Source organism: Pelobates fuscus, chromosome 7, assembly GCF_036172605.1.
Source record: "Pelobates fuscus isolate aPelFus1 chromosome 7, aPelFus1.pri, whole genome shotgun sequence".
Lineage (NCBI taxonomy): Eukaryota > Metazoa > Chordata > Amphibia > Anura > Pelobatidae > Pelobates > Pelobates fuscus.
Genome location: NC_086323.1, coordinates 188,463,615 through 188,485,768, shown reverse-complemented (window position 1 = coordinate 188,485,768; position 22,154 = coordinate 188,463,615). Strand labels below are relative to the sequence as shown.

The 22,154-nt window shown below is 45.9% G+C and overlaps 1 protein-coding gene across 2 annotated transcripts in view; it reads right to left on the bottom strand.

Moving 5' to 3' along the window:
* Nucleotides 1-16,240: 16,240 nt before the first annotated feature.
* The window catches only part of SCYL3 (SCY1 like pseudokinase 3), a 72,029-nt gene continuing 66,115 nt past the window's right edge, over nt 16,241-22,154 (bottom strand). For both annotated transcript variants that reach the window (XM_063426980.1, XM_063426981.1), the window contains 2 exons: nt 16,701-17,371; nt 16,241-16,491 (listed from right to left, as the gene is read on the bottom strand). In XM_063426980.1, the coding sequence (XP_063283050.1) occupies nt 16,429-16,491; nt 16,701-17,371 (734 nt within the window). In that variant the 3' untranslated portion in view covers nt 16,241-16,428. The remainder of the gene's footprint in view (nt 16,492-16,700; nt 17,372-22,154) is intronic.

Genomic DNA, 22,154 nt, shown 5'->3' with positions numbered 1-22,154 from the left:
TTTTAGCATCTGTTTTAGAGTGCCATTGAAACGTTCACAGAGCCCGTTAGTCTGGGGATGGTACGGGGCGCTGAACAGGGGTTTCACTCCACAGCTCTGCCACAATTGTTGTGTCAGGGTAGCCGTGAACTGAGTTCCCCGATCGGATAGGATCTCTTGTGGGAAACCTACTCGGGTGAAAATCTGAATAAGGGCTTCGGCCACGGTCTCGGCCTCTATATTGGTGAGGGCGACTGCCTCCGGGTACCGAGTGGCGTAGTCGACCACGGTTAGTATGAACTTTTTGCCCGACTGGCTGGGTCGGCTGAGGGGTCCTATTAAATCTACCGCTACTCGGTGAAAGGGCTGTTCTATAATAGGCAATGGGTGAAGTTTGGCCTTCCGAAGGTCTCCCCTTTTTCCCACCCTTTGGCAGACGTCGCACGTCCTGCAGTAATACTTGAGGTCCTGGGTGACCCTGGGCCAGAAGAAGGTTTGGGTTAACCGGTCTCTTGTCTTTTTAACCCCTAAATGTCCTGCTAGGGGAATGTCATGACTGAGTTTTAACAACTCAGCCCGGAATTTACGGGGTACAATTAATTGTCTTTTGATGACCTGGGTGGCCCCCTGTCCCACCCCCTCGGTCACTCTATACAGTAACCCCTTATACCACTCAAATTTTTCGTGCGGGTTGTTCCCTGGGGTAACGGCCGCTGCCTTCCTATAACCCTCTAATGTGGGGTCGGTACGCTGCTCTTGTTCAAACCCCTGGGGGGTATCCCAGAAAGGAAAGGTAGGATCGGGTAAGGGGGGTATTTCGACTCTTACCTGGTTTTCCTCAGAGTGCAGCGGAGCTTCCAGTCTGGCTTGAGCTCGGGTGGTAACTGGGTATGCCTCGGCAGGGGGGTCTCGGGCCAGTTGAGAGGTCAAGCATCCTACATCATTCCCCAACAAAACCTCGGCGGGTAGTTCTTGCATAATCCCCACCTCCAGCTGTTTGGACCCGGAACCCCAATCAACAAGGATGGGCAGTTTGTGAATAGCGCCCCCAGCCACCCTCACAGCGACTGTGCGTCCGGTGCGAGCTTGCGCTCTGATCGTGTGAGGTTGCACCACAGTCAAAGTAGCCCCAGAGTCTCTCAGAGCCCGGGCCCCCACGCCATCTACGGTAATCCATTGGCGGTGGTGGTCCCGGTTGTCACCCCCAGCTTGAACTGGGTTGACCTCGTGTAATACACTCCACTGTTCTTCCTGGTTAGGAACACCGGTTGTGCCTTCCTGTTGCACACAATGAGCAGCTGCCCTGGGTTGTTGTGGGGGTTGCCTTTCCCAGCTTCCCCGGTTTAAGCGAGGGCACTGATTCTTGTAATGCCCTGGTTGCTTGCAATAATGGCACACTGCAGGAGGACGTGGTGTGTTTGCTGGGTTCGGTGAAGGGTTATTCATGGAGGGTCTAGGAGGGGTAGGGGTTGTTGGAGCCTGGTAGTTAGGCTTAAAAGGTGGTCTGCTCACCCCTTGCTCCTTCCTCCTATTATCTTGATACTCATCCGCTAGCCTGGCGGCTTCCTCCACAGTTTTTGGTTTTCTATCTTTAACCCAGTCTTTTATGTCCTCTGCAGAGTGATTAAAAAATTGCTCCAGTAACATAAGTTGCAAAGCATCCTCCAGAGTGGTTGCTTGGCAGCCCTTCATCCAATTGCGGGCCGCCCGTTGTAGCCGAAAAGCCCATTCCGTATGGGAATCTCTCCCAGTCTTCCTCAGCTCTCTAAATTTTTTCCGGTATGCCTCCGGAGTTACAGCATATCTGGCCAACAAAATGTCTTTTACTTTTTCATAATTATGTATGTCCCCCTCAGGTACTGCTCGCAGCGCCTCGGCTGCTCTACCGGACAATTTACTGCTAATGACTGCAGCCCATTTTGTGGAGTCTAATCCCTCCAGCGCACATTGACGTTCAAAGTCTTGCAAGTAACTGTCAATTTCCATCTCATTGTCATTAAACGATTTAAAGGCTGCATAATTTACCTTCTTTGGTATCTCCCCAGTACTTCCCGGGGAGTGTAGTAAATCTCCTTGTGCCGGCCTATCCCGGTCCTCTCGTTCTTTTTGCGCTTGTCTGGCTTGTGCCATGACCTGCAAAAGCGCCTCTGTAGTTGGGTTGGGTCCCAATAGACTGACCATCCATCGGATGTCCTTTTGCATCACGGTTTCTTCCTCTTGATCCATCTCCGTATTACTGGTATTATCGCTCTGTATTAATTCCGCAATTAACGTGGCTTTTGTCTTGTTACTTGCCACTCTGCCTCGAGCTTCCAGTAAATCTTTTAGTGTGGTTCTTTTAAGTAGCTGGTACTGCTGAGCCATTCATTCCCTTGCTTGGTTTGTAACGTCCATTCGGGATTCGAATCCCTCCGCTTGCCACCAGTTGTAAGGAAACCAAGTTTAGACAAACCGCGTTCGGTAGTTTCCTCCCGAAAGGTCAGAGTCTAAGGTAGTGCGAGCTTGCTGTGATAGTTACAGGAACCGAAATCCATACGGAATAAAACAGCTGCATAAGATAATTCCCTTGTTACAGCATACGAATTCCAAATAACAGTCAGAGTCCAGGTTCAGGATACAAGTAGAACTAACGTTTATTCACACACATGGCTTTTTATGCAGGTCCCCATGCAAGGGGACATCCCACAGGGAGGAGTAACATTTATCCAATCCCGAACAGTAAAAATATCAAACACACCCAATACAAACAGGCAGTTCCCTCCCCTAGTCCTGGAGATAATCAGGTCTGATATAGTAACAACCTAATTATCTCCAGGCTGAAAATTCACTATTTTCCCCAATTTCTGGAACACCCCTTTATACCTGGGGTATCCCCACAAATGCTATATCCCCTGATAGCCCCGATCCGGGTGACCAACATATCCAAATTTCACCCGGATCGGTTCAGGGGTTCGCAAAAAGTATGGAAGTCCTTTGTGACCGGTCCACTGGGGGCGGACTGCCCGAAATAGTTCCAGAGGTTCGTGTGGTTTTGCCGGTCACTTCAGAAAAAGGGAAGAAATGCATAAAAGTACCGAATGAATTCCCCTGGCTCCTAGCAGCGATTGTTCCCCTCATTCGTGTGCGTATTTGTACCGATTAGCGCTCTCCTAGCTAATCGGTATCACTAGTTCCAGCGTTCGCATGATGGGGACCGGTGATTGGGAAGTCGAGTGTCCGATTTTAGTTCCAGACACTCGACGACCAAGTCCCGCTGCCTTTGTTTGGCGAAAACAAGATGGCCGCGGTTTTCTCTGCCACGTGGCGTTCGACAGTACGAACGCTGACCGCACACATAGAGGGTGAAAGTGATGCCGGCTTTGAAGTTAAGTGAGCCAGGGGTGGTCTCTGTTCGGCAGTCCCATCTGCCGAATGAAAAGTACACAAAAAGGCAAGGACTATGCAACAAAATATCTAATAATATAGTCATTTCTTCACATGACCCCTCTTCCTCCTCCTCTTCCTCCTGTGCCACATCTTCTTCCATCATAGCCCGAAGCGTTTTTTCAATGAGACATAGAAGCAGGGTAGTAAGGCTGAGAACGGCGTCATCGGCACTGGCCATGTTGGTGGAGTACTCGAAACGCAAAATGGCACACAGGCCTCGCATGGAGGCCCACTCATTGGTGGTGAAGTGGTGCTGTTCCACAGAGCGACTGACCCATGCGTGCTGCAGCTGAAACTCCACTATCATCTGCATGTGCAAGGTGGAGTTCCACCTTGTGGGCATGTCGCATATGAGGCAGTGAGCGGGAAGGCCGAAGTTACGCTGCAGCGCAGACAGGCGAGCAGCAGCAGGGTGAGAATGCCGAAAGCGCGCACAAACGGCCCGCCCTTACTGGGTAGTTTTTTAGGAATTTCTGCACCACCAAATTCAGCACAGGCGCCAGGCTAGGGATGTGTGTCAAACCGGCTAGGCCCAGAGATGCTATGAGATTTCGCCCATTATCACATACCACCAGGCTGGGCTTGAGGCTCAGTGGCAACAACCACTCATCGGTCTGTTGTTCCATGCCCGTCCACAGCTCCTGCGTGGTGTGGGGTTTTCCTCCCCCAAACATATGAGTTTGGGCTGTGCTGAAGTTCTATTTGAGTCGCAGATATGAAGTGCAGGCCCCAAATGTACTATTTAGCACCTAAAAAATTAGAATTTTTAAAACTGCGCTGTGACCACAGTATTTGACAGTTCTATTTGACTCGCTTATATGAAGTGCACACACCAAATGTACTATTTAGCACCAAAGAAATGTGAATTAGTCTAACTGCAATGTCACAGCAGTATTTAAATCTCAGATATGAAGTGCAGGCCCCAAATGTACTTTTTAGCACCAAAGAAATGTGAATTCGTCAAACTGCAATGTCACAGCATTATTTGACGGTTCTATTTGACTCTCAGATATGAAGTGCATGCCCCAAATTTACTTTTTAGCACCAAAGAAATGTGAATTTTTCAAAGTGCGATGTAACCGGTTCTATTTGACTCTCTGATATGAAGTGCGCCGCAAATGTACTATTTAGCACAAAAAAGTGTGATTTTTTTTAAACCAACAATGTAACAGTAGTATTTAAAGGGACTTTTCAGGCACCCAGACCACTTCTGCCCATTGGAGTAGTCTGGGTGCCAACTCCCACTGCCCTTAGCCCTGCAACTGTAATTATTACAGTTTTTTATAAACTGCAATAATTACCTTGCAGGGTTAACTCGTCCTCTAGTGGCTGTCTACAAGACAGCCACTAGAGGGCACTTCCTGCTTCATAGCACAAAAAAACTGTGCTATAGCATCGCTGGACGTCCTCACGCGGTGAGAGGACCTCCAGCGCCGCTCAATTCCCCATAGGAAAGCATTTTCAATGCTTTCCTATGGAGAGCTCTAATGCGCATCCGCGGCATTGCCGCGCATGCGCAGTAGGTCTCCTCAGCCGGCGGGCAGGATCAGTCTCCCATGCCGGCTGACGTAATGAAGAGGAGGAGCGGCGGCGACCCGAAACCACCGCCGAGGGACATCGGCGGGGGTCTCAGGTAAGTGACTGATGACGTTTTCACCCCTTCAGCAACCGGGGATGGGTGGTGGGAGGGATAAGGGACCTGCAGTGCCAGGAAAACAGATTGTTTTCCTGGGACTGGAGAGTCCCTTTAAGGGTTTAAAAGTTAGATTTTTTTTAAAACAACAATGTCACAGTAGTATTTAAGGGTTTTATTAGACTGCAAGAAATGCAGCACGCAAATGTAATATTTAGCACCAAAAAAATAGCAGTATTTAAAAATGCCTAGATGTTGCCCACTGAGCTACCAGAACAGGATTAAAGTAATGTGCCTGGCACACATGCAGTTGCAAGTGCACTGCACTCTCTGTGGCACTGGGCTCAGGGCAGGGTACACAAATGTAGTCTAGCACCCACAAAAATTAATCGCTGTAGTTTGCAGATTCAACACCAGAATTCTTTCCTAATCTGTCCCTCACAGATGCAGCATCCTCTCCCTACACTAATAAGAGCTCATGTGACATGCGGCGCTACGTGACTCCAGCTTATATATAGAGGCTGGGTCACATGCTGCACTGGCCAATCACAGCCATGCCATTAGTAGGCATGGCTGTGATGGCTTCTAAGGGCACACGAGTCAAACGCTTGTTGATTGGCTGCCCTGCAGCCTTTCAAAACGCGCCATTAAATTGCCGACCACCGAACTCCAACCCGAACATACACTGAAATGTCCGTGTTCGGGTCCTGGGTCCAAAATACATAATGTTCGGTATGAACCCGAACTTTGCAGTTCGGGTTCGCTCAACTCTAGCCATAAGGGGTCACAGTGATAAAGTAAAAAAAAAAAAGAAAAGATACACACAATATATCAAGTATAACTTCGGTATTTGCTTTGATCCAAAAACACAAAGGTGTAAAAATACTGTTGGCTATTGAGTAACTTCCTCTCTCTAATAGATATTAAACTATTCCGAGATTGCTCTGTGATTACATGGACAATAAAGTTTTGTGAATATTTGAATACATGAAATGGAACGCAAGCCGAAAGTATAGCAGCCACATGGAGGTATACATGACGGAGATTGAGAAGATTACGATCAGCAGTGTGAAGGAGAAACAAGCTTCAGTGATTGGCAAATTAGAAGACACCACCCACGAACACACCAGAAAGAACCCTATTTAAAAAGGGGATGGAAAGGGAAGGGTAGGACATTAAATTGTAGACATTTTTCTATAGAAACGAAACGCGTAGGACCGGTGATATACCACCAATTTTAAAATAATTTTTATTCAGTTTGTTTGTAAAAAATCATTTTTTACCGACCTACCTGATTCCTGATTTGGATCCAAAAGCACCATTCTGACTGAGAAACCAAACCTCCCCTGGGGGGAAGGCAACCTTAATGCGTTCTTTTCATCTGGAGTCTGTGAGTTCCATATAAAGTAGGGGCACGGCAAACCTCCTCCAATAGTGTTGCACTATTATTTATTTTTTGTTTTAGATATCCAGCTGTATCCCATTTTCTGTATTTTTTTTTATCTCGGTATAAGCATCTGCTAGTGTGCTATGTGCACATGTGACTTCTTCTGTTTTATCTGTGACATTTGTCGTTCTGTCTCCCAGCGATTGGATGTCTGTTCGGATATGTTGCACCATTTACGTGATCCATAATGAATAGAGAAAGCAAATCCACAATGACAGGTTAGAATTCTCTAACTGGTCTCTAACAGCCACTTGCTATGGTGGTGCTTGGGAATCATGGGAGTTTGTTTAAGTTTTACTCAAAAGAGAACGAGGGTTGAAAAGAAAAAAAAAATCCATCTAATTTTCTAACACTACAGATCAGGATGGTGCAAATTTCTAGAAGTATTTCTACCATAGCTTCAGCTTTCTTGGTTATTTGTACAAAGAGCTAATGAGAAGTTCCAACTGTCTTAATACCAAATGGATACTCATGAGCAAAACAAAGAGGGTTATTCACTAAAGTGAGAATTCACAGTGAATTAAAAGCCAAAATAGCAGAACTGAAAGCATAGATGACTTGGAAGAATTTATTTTCCAATTTGGCTATTTTTGGCCCTAAATTTGAAATTCTCCTTGAATTCTCAGTTTAGTTTGACCAACATGCTTTATAAAGTAAAGAACTATTCATTGCTTGTGCTTAATAGCTTACCTTAGGCCACTGTGCCCAAAAAGTAGAGCACCAGATGTTGTAGAACAATAACTACCATGATGCTTTGCATACATTTAGAACCACAAAGCATCATGGAAGCTGTAGTTTTAAAACATCTGGGGATCTACCTTTTGGGCACCCCTGCTTAAGTCAGAGTTCGTAAAAAAACAAACTTGTTTAAATGGTAAGGTGGAAAGCAGTCTACCGCAGGAAAAGGCAACCTTAGGGACTCCTGGTGTTGTGGACTACATCTCCCCTGATGCGTTGTGAAAATGATGGGAGATGTAGTCTACAACCCCTTTGCCCACTTCTAGACCAGCATTGGAGGTGAACTCTCAGCATGTCCTCTAGCAGATTAGCAACTTTGGTGCCAAGCTGCAGCAAATGCAAATAACTAAAACACAAAATTGTAATGAACTGGGCCAATAAAGCTAGAAAAAAATAAATAAAAAAAATTACTACAATCACAGCTTGGCTATTTTTTTTTTTGAAATTGACAATTTTTATTTTGGTATACATACAATGGGAGGGGTACAGAAAGAAGAAGAAAGGAGGGAAAAGGTTACAGGGATACAATGCATCGTGAGGACTAGATACCCGTTATCAACTTGCATCGGAGCTTGATGGCGGTGTAGCCTCCCAGGCTACTAAGCGGGATCTAGTGTAAACATGTATAAGCTTAGTGGATAATGTACCCCGTCAGGCCTACAACAACAGATCGGACATATAAAAACTTGAACTAGAACTTATTTACAAGGAAGGCAAGTACTATGCTCAAAACTATGTGTGTCTTACGCTCTGTGGGCAAGTTACGGGTTATTGGAAAAGAAAAGGAAAAAACGGCTAAGTGCATGGGCTAGCAGGCGTTCTGGGGGTTGTCTATAGTGAATGTTCCCCTAGTTTGGGGACTTCGGGACCTGTATTGCAACCACAAGTCATATGTACGAACCGCTGTGTGCCCTGTGGTCTCATGGGGCATTGCAAACCTTTCATAGGCTACATTTGTGGAGATTAGACTCAGCAGTTCCTCCACTGTCGGGGCTGCGTCAGACTTCCAGTGTCTAGCTATTAACGTTTGTGCTGCTATCACAATTAAAAATATTAGTTTACAAATAGGTTTTGGAAGAAAAGGTGGCATAATGTGGAGCAAGTAGGCCTCTGCCGTTAATGGGACGTGCATTCTGGTGCTGTGTTTGATTATAGTTTTCACTTTTTCCCAGAAAGGCCGGGCACCCCCTGGGCACCCCCACCAGACATGTATGGTATCCCCGGGAGTACTCTGGCATCTCCAGCATTGGTTGCTAGTAGAATGGTACATTTTAGAGAGCTTGCTAGGTGTTAGATACCATCTATATAATAATTTCCTTGATGTCTCAAGGTGTGATGCGCATAGTGAAGCGCCTTTATGAGCAGTGAAGGCCCTTTCCCACTTCAGAGTTATCAGTTCCCTTCCCAAGTCTTTATGCCATTCTTTTTGAAAATTCCATCGCTGGAACTGTGAGTCTCCATTGAGTGTGTTGTAGCAAAATGAGAGTGTCTTCTTTTGGGGTCGGGGGTTAGTGCATTTACCCTCAAATTGTGTCATGCGCCCTATCTTTTCGTCCCCCGAAAGTCGGGGGTGGTCTTGTCGGACCGTATGGGATAATTGTAAATACGAGAAGTAGGCCCTTTGTGGTAAGTCGAATTGAGCTTTCAGGTCTGTGAAGCTCCTCAGGGCGCCCTGGTGTGTGAGCTGGTGTAAATGGGAAACATTATGAGAAGCCCAGATCTTATAATTAAAAGACTGGTTCAGCGCATGTAGGGTTTTCAATGGGGTCACTGGCGACCACTCGGATGGTGAGCACACCCTATGTCTGTTCCTATCCCATAGTGATAGTAAAAGCCTGGTGGATGGCAATATCTTGGGAGTAATGATTCTGTGCTCTTTGGGAGCCCACATGAGGTGGGTCAGGTGTCTCCCCTCCAGTCTGGAGGATTCCAGCTGCACCCATTGTGGTGTCTGCGGTTGGGCATGACAGCCGAGAATGTTAGCCAGATGGGTGGCACTGTAATAGTCCCTAATGTCAGGGAAACCCAATTCTCCATTTCTCACTTTGCGAGATAGGAGTCGCCAGGGGACCCTAGGTCTCTTGTGTTGCCAACCAAATTGCAATAATGTTGTCTGTATGGATTTTAGGAATTTAGTGGGGACGGCAATTGGTAATGTGCGGAAGAGATACAAGATCTTTGGCAGAATCATCATCTTGATGGCAGCACATCTGCCTACCCAGGACATAAATGTACCTTCCCATTTCCTTAATGTATTACCTATGTCTATGTGTAGTTTTTGATAGTTCATACGGAAGAGATCTTTGTGTGTGCTGGTCAGTTTAATCCCTAGAAAGGTGAGGTGGTCCTGTCTCCAGTCGTAGTTGAACGCCTTCTTCAGTCTGTCCATGTCGTCTTTCCCTATCCCTATTCCCATTGCTTGAGTCTTTGCAGTGTTGAGTTTATAGTATGACTGTGCACTATACTTTCGAAGTTCGTGTTGGAGATTTGGGAGGGAGACGGTGGGTTGGGACAAGGTCAGTAGGACATCATCAGCGAACAGGTTTATTTTATAGTCCCGGTCGCCTATTGGTATACCATGTATGTCGGGGTTGCGTCTAATCGCTTCAGCTAGTGGTTCTAAGGCCAGAACGTAAAGGAGAGGGGACAAGGGGCATCCCTGTCTGGTGCCGTTTGTAATGGCAAATGGGTCTGAGTGGAATCCCGACATCGACACCGCTGCATTTGGGGCACTGTATAGGGCTTTAATCGCCATTAAGTATGTTTGTGGGAAATCATATTTTTGGAGGACAGCGTCTAGAAAAAGCCAGTTGAGCCTGTCAAAGGCTTTTTCTGCGTCCAGGGAGATTAGGATGCCTTGTTTTTTGTCCATGTGCAGAGTCTGTAGAATGTCCAACACTTTGCGCGTGTTGTCTGAGCCCTGTCGTCCCTGGACAAAGCCTACTTGGTCATCTGCAATAAGCGTCGGAAGGATGTTTTGGAGTCGAGTGGCCAAAATCTTGGCATATAGTTTGGTATCCGCGTTCAATAATGATATTGGGCGGAAATTCTGGCATAGAGTTGGTGGTTTGCCCTGTTTGCGGAGAGTTATCACCCTGGCCGCTAGGAATTCTGAGGGGAACGACCCTGTCTGTAGTGCGTGGTTGAAAGTGGTAAGAAGGTGTGGGGTTAAGAGGTGTCTGAATTTAGCGTAGTATCCGTTAGTGTACCCGTCGGTTCCTGGGGCTTTCCCCTTCGGTAGGGAGTTGATGCAGTCCCTTATTTCCGTTTCTGTGATAGGGGCCTCTAGGCATTTTTTTGGGGGTTCTGTCAAGGATGGTAGGGGGATATCCACCAAGTATGAGTGTATGCTCGCGGGCGAGGGGTTTGGGGTATTTGGGTCATCCTTTAAATTATACAGTTTTCCGTAGTATTGGGCAAATTCTCTGCAGATCTTCTCTGGAAGGTGAATTTTATGGCCTGACTTATCCAGTAGGTGAGCGATACGTGTTTGTTGTTGTTGTTTTTCTTTCAAGCGTTGGGCTAGAAGCTTACCGGCTTTGTTCCCCTGAATGTATGCATGGGATTTCATTCTGTGGAGCATAAAACCGAACTTGTGTAGTCTGATCTCCCTGAGCTTGTCTTGCAGGGCTCCTATCTGTTGCTTGTGTTCTCTTGTTGGGTGAGTTTGATTTTCCCTGTGTGTTTGTTCTAACTTCTTTTGGGTTTGAGACAAATCTTTATCTGTTTGTCTTTTGATGTATGATGCCCTGCTTATCAGTGTGCCTCTGATTACTGCTTTATGGGCTAACCAGAGCATATGTGTGGTGTTTGTGTGGAAATACTGGTTTAGTTCGTTTTCCAATTTTGCGCAGAATTCTGTGTCTCTGAGCAGGCTCTCATTGAGGCGCCAGGGGCTTCTGTGTTTGAATTCATAGGTGCTCGTGAGTGTCGTTATGATCGGGGCATGATCTGACCAGTTAATAGCTTGAATGTCACAGCCCAGTACTTGGGTCATAGCGGAATCGTGCATTAGACAGCCATCAATTCTCGAGTACGAGTTGTGTACTTTCGAGTGATGTGTATATGTTTTTTCGTTAGGGTGAAAGGCTCTCCATACGTCTCGGAGCCCGAAGGAGGCCAACATTGATCTGAGGGCCTTGCTATGTTTCGTTAGAGTGCTATAGTATGGTGTGGAGGGAGGCCTAGTGGAGTCCATGGTGGGGTCTAAGCCATGGTTGAGGTCTCCACAGACCACTAGGGTCCCTTTTCTTATTTTATCTGTTGTCGTGAGGACACTATGGAGGAAGTTCCTCTGGTTGGCATTTGGCGAATATATATTTACCAGAGTGAATTCTAGGTCATTAATAGTACACTGCCATATAATGTAGCGACCTCCTGGGTCTATGATGTGTGTATTTGATGTCACTGTTAGGTCTTTGCTGAGGAGAATTGATACTCCATTGGATTTTTGTGGAGTCGTGGCGTGAAGTTGGTGCGGTATGACCGGGTGCCTATCGGTGGGTGGGTGTCAGTCCTGAAGTGCGTTTCTTGCAGATAAATGATGTCTGCTTGTGTTTTTCTAAGTTCCCTTTCTAGGGCATGGCGTTTGTATGGTATATTGAGGCCCTGGACATTATGGGAAGTATAGTTTTAGGGTGAATTGGAAGGGTGGTTAACGCTTATAATCTCTGTGGTGAATCGAAAGTGGGGTCCAAGGGATACTTGGGTGGAGCCCATCCTACGCTGGTTCATACACTCGTCTGTCCGTGAGACCCTCGTCTCGGTGGTTCCCCCCAGCCCCTTGCGCTAGTCCATGAGTGTGAGTCCCCATCTGTGCGAGTTGCCCTATTTAATCTCTTGCCAAAGCGGTGATATACCTTTGCGTGTGTGAGCATATACCTTGCCAAAAAACATATAACATATATACATAAACATAAGTATAACAACGACCCCCACATTGTGCCCCAAAGGGGTCCTGTGAACCCTCTACGGGGGTGAATGGATCCGGGTCTTAGCTCCAGGACATCCCAGTGACCCAGGCCCTCGTGCCTTCGGCTCTATCCTGTGCTCCCTGTTGTGTGGGTTAGGTTATAATTAGTGAAGTCCCTGTGTTTATTGGGTCTAAGGTAAACGTTTCTCATATCCCCAGCTATGTCTCATGGCCTCAGGTACCGTAGTGTTGCCAGTATGCAGAGTCCCCTAAGTGAGTTGGGCGCTATATTGCTTTCTGGTGGGGTGGGGGGGTGAAGGCGGCAGCGGATCAGATGCTGCCTCAGGACAAACCCAGCCTGGGTCCGCCTCTTGGGATGACGTCCCCTCAGTCGGCCCAATCTCTAACTCCACCTCCCACACATCCCCCCCTTTGTTGTGTAGTGGCTACCTGTGGCTTAGAGCAGTGATATACATAGGTACAACAGCATGAGAATTATATTACCCAAGTTGTGACACAGTCCTGTGGGCTTCATAACCCATAAGTCCAAAGGGTCTGTCATGAGTTTACTGACCGTGCGGTGTATACAGTGACAAGGACCGGCAAGTTCTGACCGGAATCGGTCGACCAGCCGCCAACCAGGTTATGCTTTATTCAGTCCAAGCAGAGTCTTCCCCGGCTTGGACTGTTTGGCCGCTTTCCACTCCGGTTTGGGTTCCGGTGATCTGGGATGTTTCTCACTTGAGGAGGCTGCGTGGATTCCCCAGTTTCTTAGCAGACGGGTACCTGCTGCTACATCTACGGCTGTATGAGTCTTCCCCTCTTTCGATATCAGCAGTTTGATGGGGAAGCCCCAGCGATATGGGATGTTTCTGTTTCTTAGCTCCGCCGTTATGTCCCTGAAATCCCGTCTCCGCCTCAGAGTGTCCGCAGAGAGGTCCGCAAAAACTTGAGTAGATCTGTATTGGTCGGGCAGGTCTTGTGGGGTTCTTCTAGAGCGGAGGATGACCTCTTTTACATGGTAGTAGTGTACCCTAGTGAGCACATCTCTAGCTGTAGTGGCTGGTAAGTGCTGCGGTTTCGCCACTCTGTGTGCTCTGTCCAGGAGCAACATGTTTGGCGGGATATCAGGGGCCAGAGCTTGGAATAAGCCCGTCAGGTCTGCTGCCTGTATATCTTCAGGTATTCCTCTGACCCTCAGGTTCTGGTGCCGGGATCTGTCTTCCAAATCTATACATTTCAGTTCTTGCTTATTCAGTCGTTCCTCCATTTCTTCCACCCGTTGTGCCATGCTGTTATGTGCTGCAGCGTAGTCTGCCATTTCGTTTTCTATGTGAGCTGTGCGGTCGCCGAGATCTTGTATGTCGCGTCTGAGTTCTGCAACGGCAGATTGTACCGTCGCTTGAATTTTAGCAGCCATGTCATCCAGCATTTTCTGGAACCGCTCTCCCTGGATTTGGAGAGTGTCTTGCGGGGAGTGCGGCCTTGACAGATCCCAGTCGTCTCCACTGCCGTCGCCATCTTGTTGCGGCTGTGCCGGTGTTTTCTGGCCCGGTTTTGCGGCAAAAAAAAGTGTTTTTCTCTGGCTTCTGACGTTTTCCTTGCTCCTCTCTGTGCCATCACGGATACCCTGGTTTTTTTAGTGCGATTTCGTGCTTTCATTGTGCTGTAAATACTGCTTTAGAAGCAGTCGGCCGAGGAGCTCTGTTCCTACGCGTCCATGCAGCTCGAGCGCAGGCTCCGCCCCCCCACAGCTTGGCTATTTTAATCAAAAATTTATTTTAGGAGAATTTTTCCAAATCAGCTATTCCTGGCCAGTTCGGTTTTTCAGTTTTTAATTCAGCACAATTGGTAAAGGTTATGTAGCTCTAGGATGTTTCACACCATACTAAAATTTATTTACTTAAGGATTCAATATTAGTTAAAAGAAATTAGAAATCATTTTAGGGTAGCAGATGTACAGGAGTTGCTGTTGTGTTCTAAGTTTTTTTTCCATTTAGTTAAAGGATTACTACAAGCGCCATGATTACTCCAGTGTTTGGAAGTGGTCATGGTGCCTGGCGTCTGTAAGTGCAGTGTTTCTCAACGAAACAATACACCAAGCATGTCAAACTTGCAGCCCACAATGAGTATCTTTGAGGCCCACCAGCCCTGGGGCCACTTTGTGCTGTGGCTGCGACCAGCCGCAAGACAGGAAAGATTATTTTCATCCTGTTTCCTGTCTGCCCTGTCACAGGCATTCACGTGCTCCGGCAGCTGCAAGAACACTAAGCATTAGTCCACGCTGGCAGCCGGATATGTGCATACAACATGTGAAGTCATATCCGGCTGCTGCGCAGCGGCAACGCTATAGTTCGCAGAGGAGCAGAGTGCTTAAGCATAGAAGAGCAGAGCTGGAACTGGAGGACGGGCGGCTCAACTTAAGGTAGGAGAAGAGGGGCTTGGGGAACCTTCCTGTGTAATGTGTTAAATTGGGGGGAAGGCAGTGTATTAAATTAGAGTGGCAACAATGTATTCGATTGAGAGGAGGGGGCAGTGTATTAGAGTGGAGGGGGGGGCACAAAAGGCTGTGTATTAGTTTGGGGGATTGAGGGAGGCAGTATATTAGATTGGGTCTGCATGGAGGTGCTGAACGCTCACCATGGAGATGCTGATTGGCCGCGCAGCGTTTTGCCACACATGCACAATAGCCTCTCAATGCTCTCCTATAGGAAATGATTGGATTAGCTGAGATCATCAAGTTTGATGATCTCAGTCAAAGTGAAGAACACACTCATAGGACTTCAAAATCAACACGATAACATCATTTGTTTTTTACAGCTGGGCAAAAGCATACATTCACTATTTCAGTCCCATTACCAAACTTTTCCTAATATGTCAAGGTAGGTGGACTGAAACATTGGTTATATGCAAATGCACATCTCCTTAAAGTAAATTTGTTCTTTTGTTTGCTTTAAAGCCGTGCAAGCGCGAGGATGTCCAGTGTCAGTTAGGCAACTTTTTTAAACTGTACTTTTTTAAATAAACCCACGTTTCTATGAAAACTTAAGTTTATGTTGGCATCAAAAAAACTAAAACTTCAATCTTGTTTATTTGGTCCGTGTTAGTCTTTGAGATTGACATGCTTGCTCTACACATACAGAGTTTAACTTATTTGTTACCGGAGGTGTAACTCTAGCTCCGGCATTGTCATTAGCCTGTATGAAATTAAGAGTTTTGGGCTGGGTAATGTCAATTCTGTGCATATTTCCCTGCACAGAATTGCATTCATTGGCTAAGGGCAGTCAGTTGATGCTCTCAGACTGTGAATGGCGATGGGATCGGCACCTGGCTTTTGCAAAAGCTGGATGCACGTCAACAGCCATACAGGACCCGGACGGGACTCAGGTAAGCAGGCATACTATTGCAAGACGGATTGCCCCTTTACCATGAAACCAGATCAGGATCCTCCTGGCACTCCAACCACTACAGTGGCCTAAAGGGGATATGATGCTTGCAGTAATCCGTTAATCCCTTAAAGGACAACTATAGTGCCAGGAAAACACTATTTCCTGGCACTATAGTGCCCTGAGGGTGCCCCCGACCTCAGGGTCCCCCTCCCTCCGGGCTCTAGGGGGAGGAAGGGGTTAAACTTACCTCTTTCTCCAGCGCCGGGCGAGGAGCTCTCCTCCTCCTCGGCTGAATGCACATGTGCGGCAAGAGCAGCGCGCGCATTCAGCCAGTCTCATAGGAAAGCATTTACAGTATTTTCACAGTGAGAAGCACGCAAGCGCCTCTAGCGGCTGTCAATGAGACAGCCACTAGAGGCTGGATTAACCCTAATATATATTATGTTTATAGAAAAAAGTGTTAAACCTAGCTGGACCAGGCACCCAGACCACTTCATTAAGCTGAAGTGGTCTGGGTGCCTATAGTGGTCCTTTAAGGACACATCTTCATTAGTAACATGCCAGCATGACATCATGTGTCCCGGTTTCCGTCACATGACCTTAATGGTTTGTGGTAAACTGGTTTTGTGACCAGTCACATAATCATTCACACAAAAAATATTTAAGACCACACTGGCATTCTTTTTTTTTTTTTTCAGTGCTCACCACAGGAACTGTTGACTTGAGATGATTTTAATCAGTTCTTAATTAAAATGCACCAAACTTTGCAATAGAATTACAGTCACTTGGCAAAACACTATATTTGTTATAAGTTAGAAACCCCCTATACATTCAGATTTGCACAGCGTGGCTCATATACAATTATACAATAAATAGAATAAGATCTTGGCCAGATAAATGTTCATCAGTTTGTAGAATCTTCTTCCCAACTGAAGTCATTTTCTTCTCCCCAACCCTCTGCCTCCACCTGCAATACACAACAGGAGAAAAATATCACTCTCTAATCTTAGTTTGGGCTATGACTGGCATTGGGGGGGGGGGGGGGGGGGGCGGAGGAAATTAGGGGGGACTCATCAACAACTTTGCAAAACAGCTTACACAGTACCCATGATAGAGTACAGAAAGGAAGCAAAAAGGAAAAAAAAAAATAACAGTTTCTGGATTAATTTTACTTACTTCTGTAACTTCTGTTGCAGCAAACTTCGAAGAAAAAGCACGAGCTTCAGAACTAGAGGAATCTGTAAAGTTCTGAACTTTGTTTGATACATTGTCACCGAGTTCAGAAAGGGACTCTGCACCAAATGTAGACCCATTAAAGGGAACAGAAGAGGCTTTAATTTCTGGAGTCATGTCAGCAAACCAGTCTAGCTCGGGATCTCTGCTTTTGCGTGTAACCTTTATCGTAAACTCCTCGCCCAGCCCAGCCCCTAACTTCTTCTCTGGAGCTTTTTCCTGCAAAGCGTTTACATAAGTTAAAACTAGTTTCTTGGTTTCTTTAATGGGTTTTGTAATGTCTGTTGTCCAGTTTTGTGAGCTATTGTCCAAGCTAAGGACAGGGTCAAAACCAGAAGCACTGGCATTAGCTAGATCCAAATGTGCAGATTTTGAACAATTTGCCATTTCACTAGATGAGCCAAAGTCATCCCATGGCTCTGTATCCACATCATCCGTAACCTCGCTGTCCATCGACTTCACATGTAACTTTCCAGGCTTCTCACTGCTAACATCTGGTTCATTCCAATCTGGCCACTCTTCGGAGGGTTTCGGTCCATGGTTTATGCGAGTACCAAAAGTATTCGGAAACTGCGTAACTCCATTCAATGATGGTGTAAGAGACAAGATGGCACCTGAAGGAGCAACAAAACAACTAGTAAACAAACAGAACATGGAAATTGAATTCACAATTAAAATTTTAGTGACTGACCAATTGAATTTAAGATTTAAGGGCACAAAAGCAGAATTGAAAACAGATTTGGTCACAAATCCCCCAATAAAGCCATTCTAAAATCAGGACAAATTACAGACTATGGAAAAACACACACAAAAAAAAATTTAAAATACAATTTTACATTTTACAATACCGACCGCATCTCTGGAAGCAATTTAAGCAGTAGGTATTACAGTCAGCATGTTGGTCTCTAATGTTGAAATTAGTATGGGACCCACCAATAATGGGGTACTGTGACATAGTGGTGGGCTTAACACAATATGGCCATATGGTGCAACTGCATCCTCATATTTGGTTGCCGAGATAGGTGAATTTAAGTAGCTTTGTAAAATTTAAAACTGTATTTTCCTTGTGTGTGCTATTCCATAGTCTTTATTTTGTAAATATTTTGGTCTTTATGGCAGCGCCAGTGATTAGAAACGCATGTTCTGGGTGTGCCCCCAATTCCCATTATTCTAAAATCAGGAGCCTGATGTATCAATATGTCATTTCAACAGTTCCACAACAGCTACATCACACAGTACTAAGAATACCCAATCCCAAATTTTTACTAGTCAATGCCAGTGCCCCACACTTCTGAGCTGGGGCTATTTTGCCCAAGATGGAAGCCAGTTCTGAGATAAGCCCTTGTATTTTTGCATGCTCAAATCTGCATAGTGTTTGTAAAAAATAAATTCTGCACTTGCTTACTTGATGTCACAGCTCCCTTTCTATCACTTCCTCCGCACTTTCAACAATTTTCCTACTGATCATGTTCAGTTAACAGCTTCCAAAAGAGGAAGCCCACAAATGAACTACAAACGTCCAGAAAATCAGGCTCAGAGGAGAAATTAGTCTCTGCACAATGAGAAATAGTAAGGCCTACACAGTGCAAATTACCCCATCTATTAAAGAAGCACTATAGGGTCAGGAACACAAACATGTATTTCTGACCCTATAGGGTTAAAACCACCATCTAGCCACCCTGGTACCCTCATGCCTACCTAAATATAGTAAAATTTTACTTGTAGTCAAGTCTGAAGCTGCTGGCTTTGTCCCGGTTTCCTTTTGACCTGCCCACCGTCTGCTGACATCATCAGAAGTGGTAGCCTGATCCAATCACAATGCTTCCCCATAGGATTGGCTGAGACTGACAAGGAGGCAGATCAGGGGCAGAGCCAGCACAATTCAAACACAGCCCTGGTCAATGTTTGGATGCATTTTAGGCAGCCATGACCCAGGAAGGATCTCTAACAGCTATCTGAGGAGTGGCCAGTGAAGTTATCACTAGGCTGTAATGTAAACACTGCATTTTCTCTAAAACAAGCCGTGTTTACAGCAAAAAGCCTGAAGGTAATGATTCTACTCACCAGAACAAATGCAATAAGCTGTAGTTGTTCTGGTGACTATACTGTCCCTTTAAATATTCCACCATTGAAAATCATCTTGGGTAATTTGTATGGCCTCATAACATCAGTAATTATTTCCCAAGCCTTATAAGGGACACCTTAAAGCTGACCGTTTTCAGCCTATCACAGCCATATAATTCAGACATGAATTAGTTTGCCTACGGAGGTGTGTAATCTCTGCCTTTGCCATACCTCCAATGGGGGGCCGTGCTGGCCAGGGACCCTCATTCAGGGTTATACTGTTTGAAAATGTCAAACACTGTCAATGGACAATGTCAAATGGAGGGACAGTGCCAGGAGACTCCAGGCACTCTAACAAATGGGATGAAATGCTTATAGTTCCTACAGGGTCCCTGCAGTGGTTTTGGTGCAACAGAGCTTCCTCCTTAGGATCTTTAAAAAAAAAAAAACAAAAAAAACACACAAAGGTCTTCATGTTCACGGTCATCAATTTTTCTTTTTAAATCACAGTTTATCTAAAACACTATAAGGAGTCCTCCAACATCAAAAAGTATTTTTTTTTCTCCATACTAATTATTCTTGACTGTTACAAATCGCTATTTGTAACTGGCCCTTTAAATGGAAAATTGCCCTGCTTCCCTGGATTGTGGAGAAGCCTATTTCCCAGCCTCCTTCCTCATGACTATGGCCCCTGGAAGATTAAGCCCCTGAAAACTTATTAACTTTTATTGGGTGTGTATGGCCCTTTAAGAACAGTGGGGACATATTGTGACTTTGCTGAACAATACCCCTTTAAGACTATGTCCCCAGACCTGTAAAATAACTTACCCCTGGCTCTCTCCCACTTGGTTCAGTAAATAGGGCTTACTGAACCAAGTACCACACAGGCGGACCACCCAGGAGTTAAAGTGTGCAGGCAATTTACCTCCCAGGCTGTGAGGTTACTGCAGGTTTATTGCACGTGGCGGCGGCCATCTTTGTTCAGTCGAATGCGGTCAGCGGTGTATGCTAAAGATTCTGTGGAACTGAAATCGGCTACACATTTTACCGAACACCGCTGACCCTTACCTTCTCCTACACTTCGTTTTTCAGCTCCATAGACTAAGTCCCGTTCGAAATGGGACTTAGTCGTTTTTCCGCATGAAATTGACCGACCACACAGCCCAAATCTATGGAACTGTTTTGGGCAGGAAATTGTGCTTGCGGTCGGTCATAAAGGGACCTCCAGCTAACTTTTGATCCACTGGAGGGATTTGGCTGATTATTGGAAGTGTTTATGTTTGATGTATGCTGAGTTCAAATATGTAGTTTGGAGATTGAATGTATAGTTTTAAAGTTACAGTGTATGTGTGAAAACTGTACTTTTACTGTATGCTACATATGTTATATGTTTATCTGAGGGGAGGAGACGTGGGGGTGGTACCATGTATGTGATTGGTTAATTTCAACCTCCCCCTGGGAGTGTCCTGTGTGTACCTTTTTGTAATAAAAAGCAGGCTGGTGTCCCAGTCCTCAGTTCTTCTAGACCTCTTCTGACCCTCAATACGTAGCCTCGTCTCGTTATTGGAGGGAACTGCTATATCACATTGGGGATTGCTATGCTCTGCATATTCCCCTGAGCTTAATCACTTAGCTCTTCTAAGAGCTTGTTCCGGATACGCTCTCCTGGAGGAGAGGTCTTCCCCACACGGTCCTGGAGGACAGAATCCGATCCAGGGTGGAAGGAAGACGGCGAGGCTCCAGTTAAGCTACGGCGGTTGTGGAGCCTGCGGTGGTTGTGGTGTCGTCTGCAGTGCTTGGAGTCCTCTGTAAGCGCTAGGAGCATCCATCAACGGAGGGTACTCGGTCGGAGTACACGGAGCTTCGTTACATTGACCTCTCTGCTGCCTTTGACACAGTTGATCATGCTCTCCTTCTTCAAACTCTTCCATCACTGTCTCTGTGACTCTGTCCTCTCATGGTTTTCCGCTTATCTCTCCCAACGCTCATTCAGTGTCTCCTTTTCTAATGATACCTCCTCCCCTCATCCGGTCTCTGTTGGAGTCCCCCGAGGCTCTGTACTTGGTCCCCTTCTATTTTCTCTTTATACTGTCTCTCTTGACATATACTGTCTCTCTTTTGGATTCCACTACCACCTGTATGCTGATGACACTCTCTCTCCTCCCTGGACCTCTCCCCTGCCATCTTGCAACATGTCACTGCTTGCCTTTCTTCCATCCCTTATTGGATGCCCCCCTACTATCTGAAACTCAATCGCTCCAAAACTGAGCTCCTTGTCTTTTCTGCTCCTAATACTGATCCTCCTCTTTCGCTATCCCGGCAAGTTAGTGGTTTCACATAAGTCCATCCTTGCAAGCGCGCTGTCTTGGCGGCATACTTGATTCTGGCCTCATCTTTGAGCCTCACATTCAGTATATTGCCAAATCCTGTAGATTCCATCTTAAAAACATAGCCCGCATCCGCCGCCCCTTTCTTACACAAGATGCTACCAAGGAGCTTGTCCAGGCTCTAGTAACTTCCTACATGTATTATTGTAACCCTCTCCTAATTGGTCTTCTCAAAAGCCATATTGCCCCGCTACAGTCTGTTATGAATGTTGCTCTCACACCTCACCCCTCTGTCAGTCCTTACATTGGCTTCCTGTATCCTATAGGAGTCAATTCACAGTGCTAACCCATACCTATAGAGCACTGAACAATTCTAGCCCCTCTTACATCTCTTCACGGATCCAAAGGTATGCCCCTTCTCTGTCTCTCCGCTCTGCCCTTCTCCTGTCCGTTCCTCGCATCCGTATGACCAACTCACGCTTGCAGGACTTCTCGCAGGAGGCTCCCTTTCTATGGAATAGTTTGCCTAGTGCCATCAGACTCTCCCCTAGTCTTCAATCTTTTAAGAAGTGCCTTAAAACCCAGCTCTTTAGGAAAGCTTATGGCCTCCCAGAGTAACCGCTGCCTTACATACCTGTCTCCTGCTCTCTCCTAAAGGGCAGCACTCTACTTTCTCCTCCAGCTCTGCTTCACTCCCACTGTATTTGATTGCTATTTCCTGTCCTGTGTTTTATTCCCCACCTCCTATAGACTGTAAGCTCACTTGAGCAGGGTCCTCTTCAACCTATCGTTCCTGTACATTTTCTTGTAATTGTCCTATTTATAGTTAAAGCCACCCTCTCATAATATTGTAAAGCGCGACTGTACCTGTTGGCACTATATAAATGGCAATAATAATAATAATAATAATAATATTTAAATTTTAAGGTTACAGTGCTGTTTAATTGGAGTAAAATGTTCATTTTATCTGATTGAGGAATGATGGTGACAAGTCCTTATTAAATAG